Source organism: Vanacampus margaritifer, chromosome 1, assembly GCF_051991255.1.
Source record: "Vanacampus margaritifer isolate UIUO_Vmar chromosome 1, RoL_Vmar_1.0, whole genome shotgun sequence".
Taxonomy (NCBI): domain Eukaryota; kingdom Metazoa; phylum Chordata; class Actinopteri; order Syngnathiformes; family Syngnathidae; genus Vanacampus; species Vanacampus margaritifer.
In genome coordinates this window covers 1,380,517-1,396,509 of record NC_135432.1, presented here as the reverse complement: position 1 = coordinate 1,396,509, position 15,993 = coordinate 1,380,517, and the positions used below count along the sequence as shown (strand labels likewise).

The 15,993-nt window shown below is 42.1% G+C and overlaps 2 protein-coding genes across 4 annotated transcripts; one reads left to right on the top strand and one right to left on the bottom strand.

Annotated features, from left to right (window-relative positions):
* Nucleotides 1-36: 36 nt before the first annotated feature.
* abhd6b (abhydrolase domain containing 6, acylglycerol lipase b) lies at nucleotides 37-11,013 on the top strand. The gene is made up of 9 exons (XM_077567101.1): nucleotides 37-2,720; nucleotides 2,821-2,952; nucleotides 3,058-3,214; nucleotides 5,416-5,529; nucleotides 5,606-5,738; nucleotides 7,394-7,551; nucleotides 7,633-7,687; nucleotides 7,772-7,872; nucleotides 9,385-11,013. The coding sequence occupies exons 2-9, from the start codon at nucleotides 2,828-2,830 to the stop codon at nucleotides 9,562-9,564; spliced, it is 1,023 nt and encodes a 340-aa protein (XP_077423227.1). The 5' UTR covers nucleotides 37-2,720; nucleotides 2,821-2,827; the 3' UTR covers nucleotides 9,565-11,013.
* On the bottom strand, nucleotides 10,690-15,241 carry LOC144053055 (uncharacterized). 3 transcript variants are annotated; one of them, XM_077567091.1, is made up of 8 exons: nucleotides 14,965-15,241; nucleotides 14,820-14,883; nucleotides 13,164-13,279; nucleotides 13,031-13,096; nucleotides 11,999-12,141; nucleotides 11,862-11,919; nucleotides 11,201-11,257; nucleotides 10,690-11,132 (listed from the first exon to the last, which is right to left on the bottom strand). In XM_077567091.1, the coding sequence occupies exons 1-8, from the start codon at nucleotides 15,124-15,126 to the stop codon at nucleotides 10,782-10,784; spliced, it is 1,017 nt and encodes a 338-aa protein (XP_077423217.1). In that variant the 5' UTR covers nucleotides 15,127-15,241; the 3' UTR covers nucleotides 10,690-10,781. The 3 variants fall into 3 exon arrangements, with proteins under 3 accessions (XP_077423217.1, XP_077423208.1, XP_077423201.1); XM_077567082.1 differs by having other exon boundaries at nucleotides 11,999-12,150; nucleotides 14,965-15,240; XM_077567075.1 differs by having other exon boundaries at nucleotides 11,999-12,168; nucleotides 14,965-15,238.
* Nucleotides 15,242-15,993: the final 752 nt, after the last annotated feature.

The following is a 15,993-nucleotide window of genomic DNA, read 5'->3' as shown; positions in this document are numbered from 1 at the left end:
AAGCTTGAATGTGAGTTCTGGACCAATTAAGATGCTGATAGCGCTGTTAGCTAATGCCAAACTGTGCTAACAGTGCAGCTATGCTTACTGTTTGGCTTTGATATAGTAGCTTAAAAATGTCAGAGCTTGGACTGGCACAAAAACATCAGCCCTGGCATTTTGACTAAAAATGGCCGGCCCGGCGCGACTCCTGTGGACCCCTGCCTAACGCACAATTCTGCAACTGATATTGACTGATATTGGTTCAGTTTGTTACCTATATTTAAAAAGGGATTCATGGACTAGTCCCTCTAAATTGTGAGCCAGTCTCTTGGGGTAAAATTGAGGAAAATAATAATTGAAAAAAAAAAAACACAGCATGCATGTACACAATCATGGAGTGTTAAAAAAAAAAAAACACAGCATGCATGTACACAATCATGGAGTGTTAAAAAAAATAATAATTCAAATCCTGTTTGTAACGTGCCGGGTGACACGTATTGATGTTAGGCGCGGGGAGCACACATGGAAGTGGGAGGTGGTGGAAAAAGGGGCACACTGGAACAAAACTGGTGGACATGAGAGGGGCAACGACACAAGATTTGGGCGACACGACCAAACGCACGCACTATACCTCAACACGGGAACTAAACAGAACGGCGCCAACGCTCTTGAATGTCGGGCCACTCTCCCGACCTTCCTAGTGCAACAACCAATGAATAATAGATGGGTGAATGAGTCGACGAAATTTATGGCGCAGTGGGTTAAAAGATGACCGGACAGCGGAACAAAAACAAACAAATGGACAGCCAGACCAACGAATAGCCTGAACACCAGCCTTTTAAAATGTGGCCACTAATGACCACAGCTTGTCCCGCACCTGAAGCCAATGCGGCAATCAGCGCGCCTCCCCTGATGGGTGAACCGCGTCTGGGAAAAGCTCCGAGCCTGACAAGCCACACTGGACAGGCGTCCATAGACGGCAATGGAGTAGATGTCACCGACTTCTGGGTTTTACACAACTACTGCCCCCCCCAACGGGAGGGCGTCTCGGCTATCTGAAATGCTTGGGACACTGAGACAGACACTACACACTCGCAGGCTCGCACACGACGACGGGTACGCGCAACCGAGCGGCACAAAGGCGGAAGCGCAAGTACTGCGACACACGTCGCAGAGAGGAAACGGAAACGAAGTTGATGGGTGAAAAGACGGAAGCGGAACTTTTCTCAGCACAATGACGCGTGCGTGCGTTGCTACATTTGAGATGTCTCAATACTCCGCGACATCATCACTGACCATGCGACCGCCGCTGTCGTTTACTTCCTTGTGGATGTGGCTAATGTGACGGGCACGGTTTGTGGAATAACATGACAGACATAAATATAAGAAAAACTCCCAGGCTGTGCGAGCATCTCTGCCCATTTGTTCTGCTCCAGTTTGTTCTGTATGTAGGTCATCAGTAGAGGTCCAGGGTTGCAGGCAGCAAAATGCCCGCTCTGCACGCAATCGGAGCATTGCAGGATCATTTTGAGCTGCGTGGATTCAATGTAAGGATTTGCTGTATTAATTGAACTTTACGTCCACTGCCATGTGTGGCCTAGAAAGTTGAGTCATGCTTTTGCTATTTGATCATCAAGTGAATGAACTGAGAAATCTGAGCCGTGTTGATGGTTTTATCGTAATATAAACATTCATCATGCAATGCAGGATCCAAACGCATATGTAGCTGCATCCTGCTTAGAACCTCTCAGAAGTGAGTCTTACATTGACGAGCACATTAAAAAAAAGGTTTATGCAAGCAGGTTTTTATTTTTTTAGTACGACTATGTAAAAATATTTTGGTAGCTCAGCTGGAATGCCTCAGATGTCATTTCTTGTTGTTGTAAATTGCACACATTTTGTCTCTCATGACACCCAGTGGGTGTATTTAGTACTTGAAACCAACAATCAACAATGCACACAATATACGGGAACGTATTGCATTCACTTGAAAAAACAAAACAAAAACCCTTTTTTACTGAATAATTTTGGGGGGCATCTTTGTTTTTTGTGATATTATTTTTTGTTTTCTTGAATATTTTTTTCTGTTATTAAAAAATATCAAACGGCTGGGGGTGGAGTGGTGAAATATTCAGAAAAACGGGGAAATTACTTTTTAAAAAGAAAAAAATACTCAGAAAAACAGAAGCTGGTGCTCTCTTTAAAAAAATAAATACTTTCCCCTATTGCTTTTCTGATTTATTGTTTTTTCGTTATTTTTTACTGCATATTTTTCTCATAAAAAAAAATATTTATATTTTTTAAATCAGAAAAACAGGAGGAAAAATTACTCAGGAAAAAACTGAAAAAAATCTTTCGATAAAACAGAAGTTAACAGTCGATATATCATGAAGAAGTATTTAACAGCACAGTTTCAAATTTGCTGTTGCTCTGTTGTGTGTTTTCGCCAAGGTAATTTGCAAAATTCAGTTTCAGTACGTTCACTTTAAAAGATTGACCGAATAATCTAGTGGCCCAGTCCCCCCGCCCCATGATGACGATTAATCAATGAGTTTATCTAGTGCCAGCATAATCCCGCGGGACCAACGGCACACTACAAGGATGAAGCATTTGTAAATTTCTGAAATTCAAGTTGACAGTCTTGTAAAGGATCAAATATTAATTCAAGCAAGCACCTGCAGTGTTCAAGCTGCAAGTCTGCCTGCGACGACAATCAAGGGAGGAAAATCAACGGAATAGTAAGCCCACTTTGTTTTTAAAGTCAAAGCTTTTTGAATCATGTCCTGCTCTCAGCAAAACTTTTGATCAACGTTGAAAGCTGTCATTTGTTTTACTCAGGAAAGACATGGCAGCAGAATTAGACATTGTGAATCTGTTCATAATTGCTGGGGGGACGCTGGCGATTCCCCTTTTGGCATTCGTCGCTTCCTTCCTTCTGTGGCCATCGGCGCTCATTAAAGTCTACTATTGGTAAGGTTGATCAGTTTCCCTTCCGCTGTACTTGAGGAAGTTGTCCTAACACAAGTCAAACTGTTTGGATGCTAAAAACGGCCTCATTTGTGCTCAATTGCGCAGGTACTGGAGGAGGACTCTGGGCCTCCAGGTCCGCTATGCAGACTGCGGCGGCTACCGCTTCTGTTACTCCTGCCGAGGAAAGCCCGGGATGAGGCCGTCCATTTTGATGCTGCACAGCTTCTCTGCTCACAAAGACACTTGGCTCACGCTTGTCAAGGTTAGCCGCAAGTGTAGTGGCAAGCGCTTAGCTTGCCATCGCACCATCGGTATATTTTGGTCCAAAATGGAAGGACAAGCAAGATTTGACACGTAGAGAGCGACTCGTATTCATTTGTTAATTTTTTTCTGCAAAACAGTTCAGTTAGCAAATGTTGATTTGCTAAGATGAGCACAAGAAGTTGACATAATGTGTGACGACAAGCGGAAATAAAACCGCGTGTTTCACTTTATGACAGCTGAGCTTGGTGTACTTTAACAAAAACAGCGTTGACTTTTTTTTTTTTTTTTGTTCTAAAATTTGCCAAAAGGCTACTTGGCAGTTAGCATGCTGGTAGTCAGCTGCCATTCCAGTAATCAAAGAATACTAAATTCCTAAAGTGTATAAATGTTTCACATAATACTATGACAACAATTGACAGATAAATCGGTGCTAAGTAGAAGTCAACCATAAATATTTCTTGACAATAATATGAGCCGTTTTTATCTCTCTCAGGGGGCGGCCATTTTGCCACTTGCTGTCGACTGAAGATGACATCACAGTTGCTCAGTGCTCAGGCAACTGATACCTGAGACCGAGCGGCTGTGATGTCATTTTCGCTGGACAGCAAATGACAAAATGGCCGCCATAAGTACTGCTGCATTTTACTGCTTAACTATGGCAAAGGCCTTTTGCCAGGCTTTTTAATTGTATTATTTATTTATTTTTACTCTGTAGCACTTGAAGATAGTTGAAATATAAAGTGCATTACAAAAAAAATATTATTATTATTATGACTATTATTAACTTATATTCTACTAACACAATTTTAACCAGAATACCCTATTTAGTAGGGATGTAACGATAATGGCAATATCGCGATATTAAAACGACCACAATGTATCTTCGTCGTCATGTCACGATATTAAGCGCAGCACACCTTTTGAAAAAAAAGTCAAGTTGATTTCCATGTGTGCCTTTCTAGCGCCCTCTGATGGCTGTTTTTTTTAGTGCAGTTTTGCAATCAGGAACTAGAAATTAGATTTGAAAATTTGCTATTAATTTCATGCAAATTTAAGGGAAAATACTATATTGGGATATATTTGTCATTATTTAAAATTATCTGTCAGTTTTTGGGGGGAGATCTGTCTGATACTGCTCAGTGGCGCATTTGCTAAATTGCCTTTTCTAGTAACCAGGAGGGCGCGGGTTTGAATACCACCTCCAACTGTACATTGCAAATATATCAATGGCAATTATGCTAAGGGATATACATGCCTAGGTGACGCTATTGAGTTATTTGTTGTTGTTGCATTTTTCCATTGGATATCATTATTTCCTGTTGTATTTTAGAATGAATTGAGGGTACTGCATGCCTAGGTGGTGCTATTGAGTGATTTTTTTATATATATATTTTTTTGCATTTTTCCGTTGGATATCATTAGTTCCACAATTGCCGCAAACTCCATCTTTCAGGGATGTGATTTTTCCGCTAATTCGCGGAATTCCGCTTGCCCCCCCCCCCCCCCCAAAAAAAAAAAATCCGATTTTTTTTTATTTATTTATTTTTTTTTAGTAGTTCATTGTGTATGCACATGACTCCGACAGATAACATCTTCTGCTATAACAAAGACATTTGTGGTATGCTCTAATATGAGTTACTTTTCATTTGGTCATGATACAATTATTTGTTCATGAAATTTGAACCCTTCAACATTATTTATGTGTTAACTTAGTAATCACATTAGTTAGATATGATGATATTCTCAGTGATAGTTTTTAAAAGCAAAGGCAGTCCAATGTTTTTGAATGTGACTGATTTTGAGTTGACTAAAACTGCCATTTTATATGGGATAGTTCAATAGACATTGAAAATTTATGCTGTTGTTTTGTCTATTTCTTTGTCATGTGAGTGCATTGAAAGTACTTAAAAACACGGAAAACCCATGAGCCCCGGGGGGCTACGCCCCCCCTTGTCCCCCCACCAGGGCACTGCCCTGGACCTAGCTGGGTGCCAGCGGCCCCCAGACCCCCGGCTAAATTTTCAGATAATTTCACTTTGGTCAAATCACATCCCTGATCTTTTCCTTGCCAAATGTTCAGTCTCGTTACCCCGGTCCATAAGGTCTACCAGCATTTGTCTCAGCTCAGGGTGTTCGAAGTGTACCGGAATGTTGTGTTAGTTCAAAATAATATACATTGAGCTGCATTGTCTCCATTAGTACCTACCAAAACATCTGCACATTGTTTGCGTGGACATGCCAGGCCACGAGGGTACGAGCCGCACCAACACGGAGGATTATTCCATCGTGGGGCAGGCCAGGAGGATTCATCAGGTGAAGAAAATACAAATGAGCAGCCGCTTCCATGTTTCCCCTCTAAACATCCCTTTTGGTGCCTCCTTCTTCTCAGTTTGTGGAAACCGTTCGCTTAAACCGCAAAGCTTTCCACGTGGTTGGGACCTCCATGGGGGGAAATGTCGCTGGGGTGTACGCCGCCACCTACCCCAATGACATTTGCAGCATGACGCTCATTTGTCCAGATGGTGTGTGTGTGTGTGTGTGTGTGTGTGTGTGTGTGTGTGTGTGTGTGTGTGTGTGTGTGTGTGTGTGTGTGTGTGTGTGTGTGTGTGTGTGTGTGTGTGTGTGTGTGTGTGTGTGTGTGTGTGTGTGTGTGTGTGTGTGTGTGTGTGTGTGTGTGTGTGTGTGTGTGTGTGTGTGTGTGTGTGTGTGTGTGTGTGTGTGTGCGTGCGTGCGTGTGCGCGCGTGCGTGCGTGTGCGCGCGTGCGTGCGTGTGTGCGCGCGTGCGTGCGTGCGTGTGCGCGCGTGCGTGCGTGCGTGCGTGTGCGCGCGTGCATACGACATTGTGAGGACCAAAAGACGTCCTTAACCAGCAGATTGAGGACATTTTGGCCAGTCCTCACAACTCAAGACCTCTTTTTGAGGGTCAAGACTTGGTTTTAGAGTTTAGGTTTGAATTAGGTTATGGTTGTGGTTAGGGTAAGGAATGGGGGGAGGCAATCATTTTTTATGGTTAGGGGGAGGGGCTAGGTAATGTCAATTATGTCAACGGATGTCTTCACAATTATATAAGTATGTTTTGTCTCCATCTCTCTATTACTAAATACATTAACATTGAAGTATTCCGAAAAAAATACTAAGAAACTGGGGGGTAACTTTGGAAGTTTTTTTTTTTTAAAATAGTATATTTTCAAATTCAAATACTACCAAATAATATCACTTTAAAATAATATTTTGTTCATAAAGGAAACTTCAGCTGTAAAGAAAAAAAAAAAAGTCGTAAAGTGGAAGTCAACCTTAAACATTTCTTGACAATAATATGTCTCACTAGTCTAAACATGACATTCTGAATAACTCAATGAAGCAACCCGCCTTATCTTATTCTCTTATATTCTGCTGCCACCTGCTGGCCGTTTTTTGTAATAACTACCATTGCCTTAAGCCACCTCTTCATGTCAGAAACTGTATCAAAGCCTTCTGTATGCTCTAGCATTTTAAAAAAAAAAAAAAACTAGAGCGGTCAAACAATTACATTTTTTAATCTGCATTAATACATGATTAATGTGATATTTTTTGTGATTTATTAATTAGCTGACTAAAAAAAAAAAAAAAAGTATAAAAACGTTTTTTTACGACTGAAGATGACATCACACTTAGCTCAGCTTCAGAAAACAGATGAGCTGTGATTGGTTGTCTAAATATGGTATTACATGAGTTATGAAGCCAAATCCATCCATTTTTGGGGGCGGCCATTTTGCCACTTGCTGTCGCCTGAAGATGACATCACACTTGCTCAGGGCTGAGGCAACGACCAATCACAGCTCACCTGTTTTCTGAAGCTGAGCTGTGGTTGGTTGTTACCTGAGAAACCGTGATGTCATCTTCAGTCGACAGCAAGTGGCAAAATGGCCGCCCCCCTGAGATGGATAAAACCGGCTGCATTTTGCAATATCAACCAGAATAACATATTTAGAGCAGTGGGGGCTTCATAGAACATATTATTGTCAAAAAAAGAGTTGACTTCCTCTTTAAATTCAAATTTTGTTAACATCTGAACAGTTACTTGAGTAGATGTAGCCGCTTACTACCCACCTGGTGTTGTTTGCATGCAAAACAGTCACAATCCTATCATCCTTCGCACAAATAGTGTGATGATGGTGTTTCTTATCAATGGTGGAAGGTATCAAGCATCCATGTGAGAGCAAGTTCGATAATCATCTGCAAGATCTGGAACGTAGCAATTACACGCTGAATATCCCGCTCATCCCAACCACGCCGGAGGAGATGGAGGACATGTTCAAACTGTGTTCGCATGTTCGCTTTAAGATACCGCAACAGGTCAGCTTCAGCTTCAGGAAGATCTTTCATACAGTGTTCCAAATTTGCATCATCTCAAGCCGTGCGGGTCGTCTTGTCTAGATCCTTCAAGGACTCGTGGACGTCCGAGAGCCTCACAACTCTTTTTATGAAGAAGGTTAGTTCATTTCAATTCTTTAGTTTCGCTTCATCATCATAAAGAAACAACATCGTTATAATTGTATTTGCTTTTGTTAAACAGTGTTTCTGGAGATTGTGAGTGAGAAATCCAGATATGCGCTGCAGGAACACTTGCATCTCATTACTGCACCTGTACAGGTGTTGTGGGGCAAGCAGGACCAGGTACAGAAAATGATGTGGACCATCAAGTCCAGCCTGCTTAGTTTGACATGTCCCTGTATTGTCTCTCAATACTGATTACATGCTAGAGGACACATTCAAACACCAGAAACTCTATTTTCAAGCTTCATGAGTTACTGACTCAACAATTTTCAGCCTGTGAAATATTTTTTGCAGCCCCTCAACAGTGCGATGCTTTTCTAACTGAAGAAAAAAAAATCAAATCCCATAAAACCGAGTGCTGTGCCAACATTGTCTGATTTATTCAACTTTGGAACTCTATTTGTATTTATGTGGTCTATTTAACTATTTGCAGGGATGTGATTTTTCCGCTAATTCGCGGAATTCCGCTTTTTTTATCCCCCCCCCCAAAAAAAAAATCGATTTTTTTTTTTTTTTTTGTAGTTCATTGTGTATGCACATGACTCCGACAGATAACATCTTCTGCTATAACAAAGACATTTGTGGTATGCTCTAATATGAGTTACTTTTCATTTGGTCATGATACAATTATTTGTTCATGAAATTTGAACTCTTCAACATTATTTATGTGTTAACTTAGTAATCACATTAGTTAGATATGATGATATTCTCAGTGATAGTTTTTAAAAGCAAAGGCAGTCCAATGTTTTTGAATGTGACTGATTTTGAGTTGACTAAAACTGCCATTTTATATGGGATAGTTCAATATACATTGAAAATTTATGCTGTTGTTTTGTCTATTTCTTTGTCATGTGAGTGCATTGAAAGTACTTAAAAACACGGGAAACACCCATGAGCTCCGGGGGGCTTCGACCCCCCCCCCCCCACCCCCCTTGTCCCCCCCACCAGGGCACTGCCCTGGACCTAGCTGGGTGCCAGCGGCCCCCAGACCCCCGGCTAAATTTTCAGATAATTTCACTTTGGTCAAATCACATCCCTGTATTTGGAAATAGAAATAGATAACTAATAGATAAATAAATAAATAACGTTATTATAAATAAAGATTGGTGCACATACAGATCATTCTCACCATAAAGTGTCATCATCTTTTGGGCTCTTAGTAAAGCTCTGTTCTCAAAAAGAAATCAACTCAATTTTAAATCAAGTTTTCAAGTGATTGACAGGTGATTCTAGGTGGCATATGACAACTTGGGGCAAACCATTCTGGTATGGGGGAGATGCTGTTTTTTAGGATACCGAAATTGAATAGCCTACTATATAAAATTAATTTGATCAATTTATATTCTAAAATATTTACATATACTTTTTAGATATATTTTAGGCCTCTTTTTGAGTACCTTGAAAAGCGCTATACAAAATAAATGTATTATTAAAATCTTACGTACCCCCTGGAGTGCCTTCACCCCCATTTGAGAACCACCGATTTACAACAATTGTTTAAAAAAAAAAATAATTTGCAGTGTCAGGCAAGGTTTTAATTAGTATCTGTCAGCTGTATTCCCGAGAGTCCAAAAAACAGGTTCATATCAGCATAAATATGTCTATATTTTTTTTAAATGTTTCCCACCCCAGGTGGTGGATGTATCCGGAGCCGCCGTCATCACAGGAATCTTGCCAGGCTGCAGAGTGGAGCTGCTGGAGAACTGTGGCCACTCTGTGGTGCTGGAGCGGCCTTGCCGCACAGCCAAACTCATCCTAGAGTTCATCATCCTGCAGCAAGAAGCAAGAGGCGGCACAAAGAAATCATCCTGACATCAAATCGTGGATGTGTGTGTGTGAGCGACTTCACTGCTCCCTTGTTTAAGAAATAATAGGAAGAAACTATATGGGGATCAAAGTTAGTTTATTGTGGTGCTTGATTGGAGTGGAGAGCACTGTGCAGTTATCAGGCATTACGGTAATTTTCAATTTATAATTTCAATTTTCTAATGAGTTCTATGAATACAGATGATTGGAGTTTTAGTAAGTAGGTAGCACGGTGTTGTAACGGTTAGCATCTGTGCCTCATGGTTTTGGCGTTCTGGGTCCGAATATTGGCGGCCCACAGACAGACCTTGGACCGGTCCCCACACGCACAAATGGACTCATAACCATTTACACTCACATTCAGACAATATTAAAAATAATAATGTAATTGGGAATGGATCTGGTGGAAACCTTAGCAAGCAAAGGGAGAACATGCAAACTCCACAAGGGAAGGACCAGGTGTGAACCCTCATCTTTACACAAATAAATGCAGATACCTGAAAAATTGTTTTCCTAAAACTCAATACTTTGTTACCAACTTACTTCCCACCACTGCCCAGAAATTAGCAATGTATCTAAATTGGGCTGCTTGATTATGAAGAAAATATAAATCACGATTAATTTGACTCTCCAGCGTGCCCCGGGTCGCGAGTCGCACTGCACAGTTGCTAAAGCCGGTATTGGCTGTCCTAAATTGTTTCGCACACACACGTTCAATTTGGACTAGTGTTGTTCCGATACGATTCCGATACCCAGTCTTGCAGTATCGGTCGATGTCGATACCGTACCCAAACCTAAGTTGTTTTTTTCCCCCCCGCATGGAAAAGCTGCCCTGCCATTGGTTCAGGGCATTGAAGGGCCAATCGGACATCTCGGCTCGGCATGCAGTGAACACGTCACACGTCAGCGAATGTCGCGCAAGACGCCGCATACAAAGTCCGATATTAGCGTCGCAAATAATGCGTGCTAAGTTAAAGTGGCTTTTTACACGTGCAGAAGAAGAATGTCTGCCTCTGCATTTCATTTGGGCACTTCAACATACATCAGAACTCATACTCGCATTTCGGTTGCCTTCCGATGCAAGCGAAAAGAGCATCGTGGCGTGTGATCATCATTAAAGGTTGCAGACAATCCTCATCAACTGCTCCTGCTCTTTAAAGCGCCACAGCAAGTTTATTGGAAGTTTGTTTGTACAAATAAATAAAAACGTTTGGAATTGAATTCTAATTGACGTGCCGGTCGGCAATCCTCTTGGAGCGTCGCAGAACGATTTCCTCTCCCTGCCGCCGTTTCACGCTGGTCCCGATTGGCTGAGGCAGTTTGGCGCTTTGCGCCTGCGACGCGGCGGCCTTCGCACGTCTGGCAGCTTTCGGTCGCCCTGTGGCGCCTCCTGCAGGTTTGGACTGGTCGGACACAATCTGCGGTCCTGCAGCTGCTTTGGGAATGGTCGCCTTGGTAGGTGATTTTTGGCCTTTGGCTTTGCTCGCTCTTGTGTCCTTGTTGGCCGCTTTCCTGCCGGTGGGCAGACCCGCCTTCCACGCCGCTACGGGCGGAACCGCCTCCCGTCTGGCCAACTATTTCAAGCGTTTGGATGTTAGAGTGAAAATAAAATTCAAGAGTTGAAGCCAAGATGGCTACTCGCCTCCAGTTGAGCCACTTTACATTTCAGTTCAGACCATTCTCTCATTATTTCCTGAACCTAAAAAAAATAAAAAATAAAATAAATAGAATTAAAAGAGCTTTAATTGTTCATCAACAATGTGTATTATTTAGCGCCATCTGGGAAAAAATAAATAAATATATAAATATATAAAAATTGTAGGTCTAGCACTCACCAATTACATTACATATGTCGGCACTGCGCCAGACATGTTTCACCCACCGCCATCTTTCTGCGCCGCCGGATACCCGAAGGAGAATAAGCAGTAGTTGCACAGTTTGTGTCGAACCCGATGGGTCAACTGCCGCTCACCTTTCTCAGTTGGGACCTGCGGGTGGTCTTGGCCGAGCCCACTGAGTCGGGTTCACACGGCTCGTCTGGCGCCGTTTTGCCTCATCGCTAGCTTTTTCCACACTTGCCGCGCCAGCTAATTCCTGCTAGTGTTGTTGCCAGTCGCTCGTGCTCGCCAGGTTGCTTGCACTCCCACTAACTAATTACTAGTTGGCTTGCAAATTGTGGTCTTTTCTGAGGTGCCATAGTGTGTGTGTGTGTGTGTGTGTGCGCGCGTTTCAAAATGGTTGCATTCTATTAGTGAACCACTAGATGGCACTAAATTCTACCCAGCGTTTGTTTTTGCCCTCACCTGCCCACCACCAAATTGTTCCGCCAGCTGTTCTCTCTCCTTTGTGTCCACCTTTTTCCTGAGTGACACCAAAGGATGGAATTTTCCATAAATAATGACATGTAACGACCGCAAGTTGAGATGAGGTCCAAACATACCGATTAGTCGTCTTCTTCTTCCGATTGACTGCCTGCTGCTGCTGCTTATCTCCGTCTTGGGTCAGCGTGGCCAGCAGTGACTCGAACTCCAGCTCAAACCCTTTGACCGAAGACATCAGAGCTCCAAACAACTGCTGTTGGTGCTTTATAAGCTCCAAGCATGTGGAAAACTGACAGTCAGAAGACATTTTAAGCAGTTTCACATTTTCCCAGCACAAACACTCAACTTTTTCACATCCGTAAAGCAACAAAGTATTCTTTGGAAAGCTGATTGATGGGTTGCTTGTTGATACACTTTGCCTCTAACTACGGGTGGTTAAGTCAATATCCTTGATATTGACGGGATTGAAAATGTGGATGAAATTCGCATCGTTCTGGAAGCTGCTCTCTGTAACAATTTGCCTAACGAATTCTTTACAATAGGCTTTGACCATTTTTGAATTAAAAAGTTTCAAAATGGAACATTCTGTGCTCGGTAGCTTGAATGTTTTGTGTATTTTTTCATTTCCAACATTTGGAGCAATTTCATGTGGCATTTTTAGTTTCCAAAAGAGGGATTTAAAGGCTTATTGAACTCCAATGTTGAAAATGAATGAGGCAAGTTTGATATTTTCTGCTCACCATGGAGAAGAACTCCATTTTAGTTTAAAAAAAGGGGGAGGCAGCGCCCTCTGCTGACAGGAGAAAAAAAATGATTAGCAATGGAAGAAAAAAGTTGGCACTGTGGCTAATAAACACACAAAAAAACTACACATTTGTATAATGGTATTGTGAAGTGTTAATAACACTGGAATGTTAACACATTCATAATAATGGTTAGATTTATCTTTATGACAAGAACTTCGAAAGAAACAAACAAAACTCATAAATGGTCATGAATAAGCTGTAGTAAAAATAATAATACAAATCATAATTAAAGGAGGCTATTGGGGAGTCGACGTATTCCGAGCAGCCGGTGTGAAAAAAAAATAAAAAAATCAATCAATCAATGTGTATGCAATGTCGAGTTGGCATTGCGCGTCGTCCGCTCACCTCCTCAAGATCAGCTTGCACGTTCTCCAAGACCTTGACATCTTTTTGCAGGACCTCCAGCATTCCCTGAAGAGCGCACAGACAAATTGGTTTCCCCGACGTGTGCATCCGCATCACTTCACTGGAAACCCACCTGGAGCTGCTTGACTCGTTTTCCCACTTGCATCATTCTCATGAAGTCCAGGTCAGCCGCCGTTAACCGATAGCCCTTCATGCCATTCACCAGCGAGTCAGCGTAGCCTGCAAAACCTTAAGAGAAGGCACACGTTTCAGCATCCCGCCCACCAAGATGTCCAAACATACATCTAACAGATTTTTTTATTTAAATCGATCGAAGTGATAATAATATGAATCACTGGAAATGGAAAATCTCACATTTAGTGACAGCTTTTCCCGCACTGCCCCCACCCCTTTTTTTTTTTTTAAAGAAGTTAAAACAAGAAATAAGGACAATTACATCCTTACAATGTAAAGTAAAACAAAAACCTGCACCACTCTACATAAAACAATTGACATAACAATAGAATGTGAGCGCAGCAACAACAATTGTAGTTTACAAACGTCTCAATAAATATCAAGATCCATACATGTCAACCCATAAGGTTTGTCCGTATTTCTTACGGATTTTTACGTGTTGCAAAAGCATACGGGCGTATTTGGAAATGAATACGGATTTAACTGTTTTCATGAAAATAATAATATTAGTATATATTGCTTACCCTTTTTAAATTGATTTAGTATTTACTGTCGGCTACGTGCTACACGTGTGCATAAGCTCGATTTAAACAACAACCGGTCACAAAATCTCGTCTATCGCGCGAGACTTCTAACAGTTTCCTGACATGCGCAGTTAAGAAATTTGTGTTAGCGCGAAAATTGCGAGTCGTTCGCAGTGGTTGAGAAAATGGGGGACAGGCCGGCCAAAAAAACAAGATACACCGGACGTTTTCGTTGGGAATGGACGGATTTATTTAAGGTAATTCAGTGGTGTCCAAACTCGGTCCTCGGGGGCCGGTAGTCCCGCAGGTTTTGGATATTTCTCTCCTCCAACACAGCTGAAGCTCATCAGCAAGCTCTACTAAGCCTGATAACAATCCTGTTGATTGAAACAGGTGCGTTGGAGCAGGGAAACCTCCAAAACCTGCAGGACTACCGGCCCCCGAGGACCGAGTTTGGACACCACTGAGGTAATTGGTCCGTCAAAACTTGGAGAAGAGTATGCATCATGTTCGCTTTGTTGACGGGACATTAAGGTTGCGGCATCTGGCATTTACGATGTCAAAGAACATTTGAAATCAAAGTTGCACGAGAGAAATGTGAAGCAACAAAAAAGTCAAGCGTCCATGATAAAATTTTGATTAAAATTGATTCACCTTATGATGCCAGATGGCAGTCACTGTGATATTTAGAAATCTGTTTTTTCTTTGTGCAATAAAATGTCATTTGGAACAAGATACTGTCAATGTCTTCATATAAGAAAGAAAGTAAGGTAAGATTAATGTTACTGCATGAAACAGCTTTAGTATTGATAAAACTGACATAAGGATTTTTATGGGAAAATAAGGATTTTATGGGTTTGTAATACAGGTGGGACCAAATTAGGGTTGACATGTATGAAGATCAAATTCCATGGTATCCATATTTGTCTTATTTGGACAAACCCTCCTCAAGAAACATGCATGATTAAGTAAAAAAAAAAAAAAAAAAAAGAAAAGAAAACGATGATCGATTTTTTTTTTTTATGCTATAGACATGCATGTTTTGAGGAGCACGCTCGAAAACGACGCACCTGGTTTTGTGTCCGAAGCGTTGAATGTCAACAAGTTTGTCGCAGCAGGATCCCGGCTGTCCCCCTTTGGATCAAAGTCACACACAGGTCACGAGGTCACCACCCGAGCTTAACCGAGCATGAAATTCAGACAACACGCACGAACCTCCGCGTTGTGACGGGATGCCACAATTGGACTTTGTTCCTCCTTGATGGAAAAGTCCAAGCGTTTCTTCACTGCGGTCAAAGGCGGCGTCCTCGGCAGTTGCCGGCCACTTGGGATGACGTGAAAAGACCCACTCAACATTTTCAAATCATTGGCAGCCATTACGGAGGTTTCAGGGGGTTTGGAGCTCCTGCTAAAAGTGGGCCTCGTCCCCTCCTGCCCCTCTAATGGCGCAATTGGCTGCACCTGGGTTGGGGGCGCAACACTGCCTGCCGGCCACCAGGGGGCGACACAGTTGTGGAATTTTGTGCTTCAGGAATGTCTAATGAGCATTTTTGGGTGCGTTCCGGACTACTACTTGCCTTACATGACAAATTTTAGATTCAGATCATTTCAGTGTAAATCTATTAATTTGAGCTAGCAACAGTGAGCTCAAGATAAAAGAGAATAAAAACAAAAGAAAAAAGGTGTTGATATTTGCATAAAGTGATGTCACTTCCCATCAAAGGCACATCTACGTCACCTGATGGCCACTGCCGAGCTTGAGATGACTGCTTTCAAACTTTGTCAAACATTCAGCACTGCAATTCATGCTCCTTAAAATAAAAGGTCCGATGGTTCAGCTTGCGTTTGAGGGTCGCGAGCTGAAAAGGCTAAAAGTGTCAACAAGGCAGACAAAGGGAACAGGTTGAGAAAAGCAAGACATTCCGCATCCATGAGCATATTGAAGATGTTTGTTTGACGTTGTCCGCTGCAAGAAGGACCCACTGCACATCTCTTCTCTTCTCCAGGCAAACGAGCAGCTTCAGTGACTGGCGGCTGTCATTGCAACGCTCCACTGACAGATTGAGGAAATCTCTCCTCCCTCATTCCAATCTTAACCCGGAAGGAAATGACTCATGTCATATTCATTCCTCAACCAACTTGATACTGTACTGTCAACAACTTTTGCCACGCAGCATCATCCAGACCGCACTGGAATTGTGATTTTTATTGTATTTAAAATCCATCTATCCATCCATCGCCACC

Bases quoted from the DNA above. Each gene is read 5' to 3' on its own strand.
- abhd6b (XM_077567101.1), top strand. From the start codon at position 2,828: ATGGCAGCAGAATTAGACATTGTGAATCTGTTCATAATTGCTGGGGGG. The intron at 7,552-7,632 runs GTCAGCTTCAGC...CGTCTTGTCTAG, and splicing joins GCTTTAAGATACCGCAACAG to ATCCTTCAAGGACTCGTGGA. The intron at 7,688-7,771 runs GTTAGTTCATTT...TTTGTTAAACAG, and splicing joins CAACTCTTTTTATGAAGAAG to TGTTTCTGGAGATTGTGAGT.
- LOC144053055 (XM_077567075.1), bottom strand. From the start codon at position 15,126: ATGGCTGCCAATGATTTGAAAATGTTGAGTGGGTCTTTTCACGTCATC. The intron at 11,258-11,861 runs GTGAGGGCAAAA...TATTTTTTTTAG, and splicing joins AACAATTTGGTGGTGGGCAG to GTTCAGGAAATAATGAGAGA. The intron at 11,133-11,200 runs GCGAGTAGCCAT...CGCTTGAAATAG, and splicing joins GTAAAGTGGCTCAACTGGAG to TTGGCCAGACGGGAGGCGGT.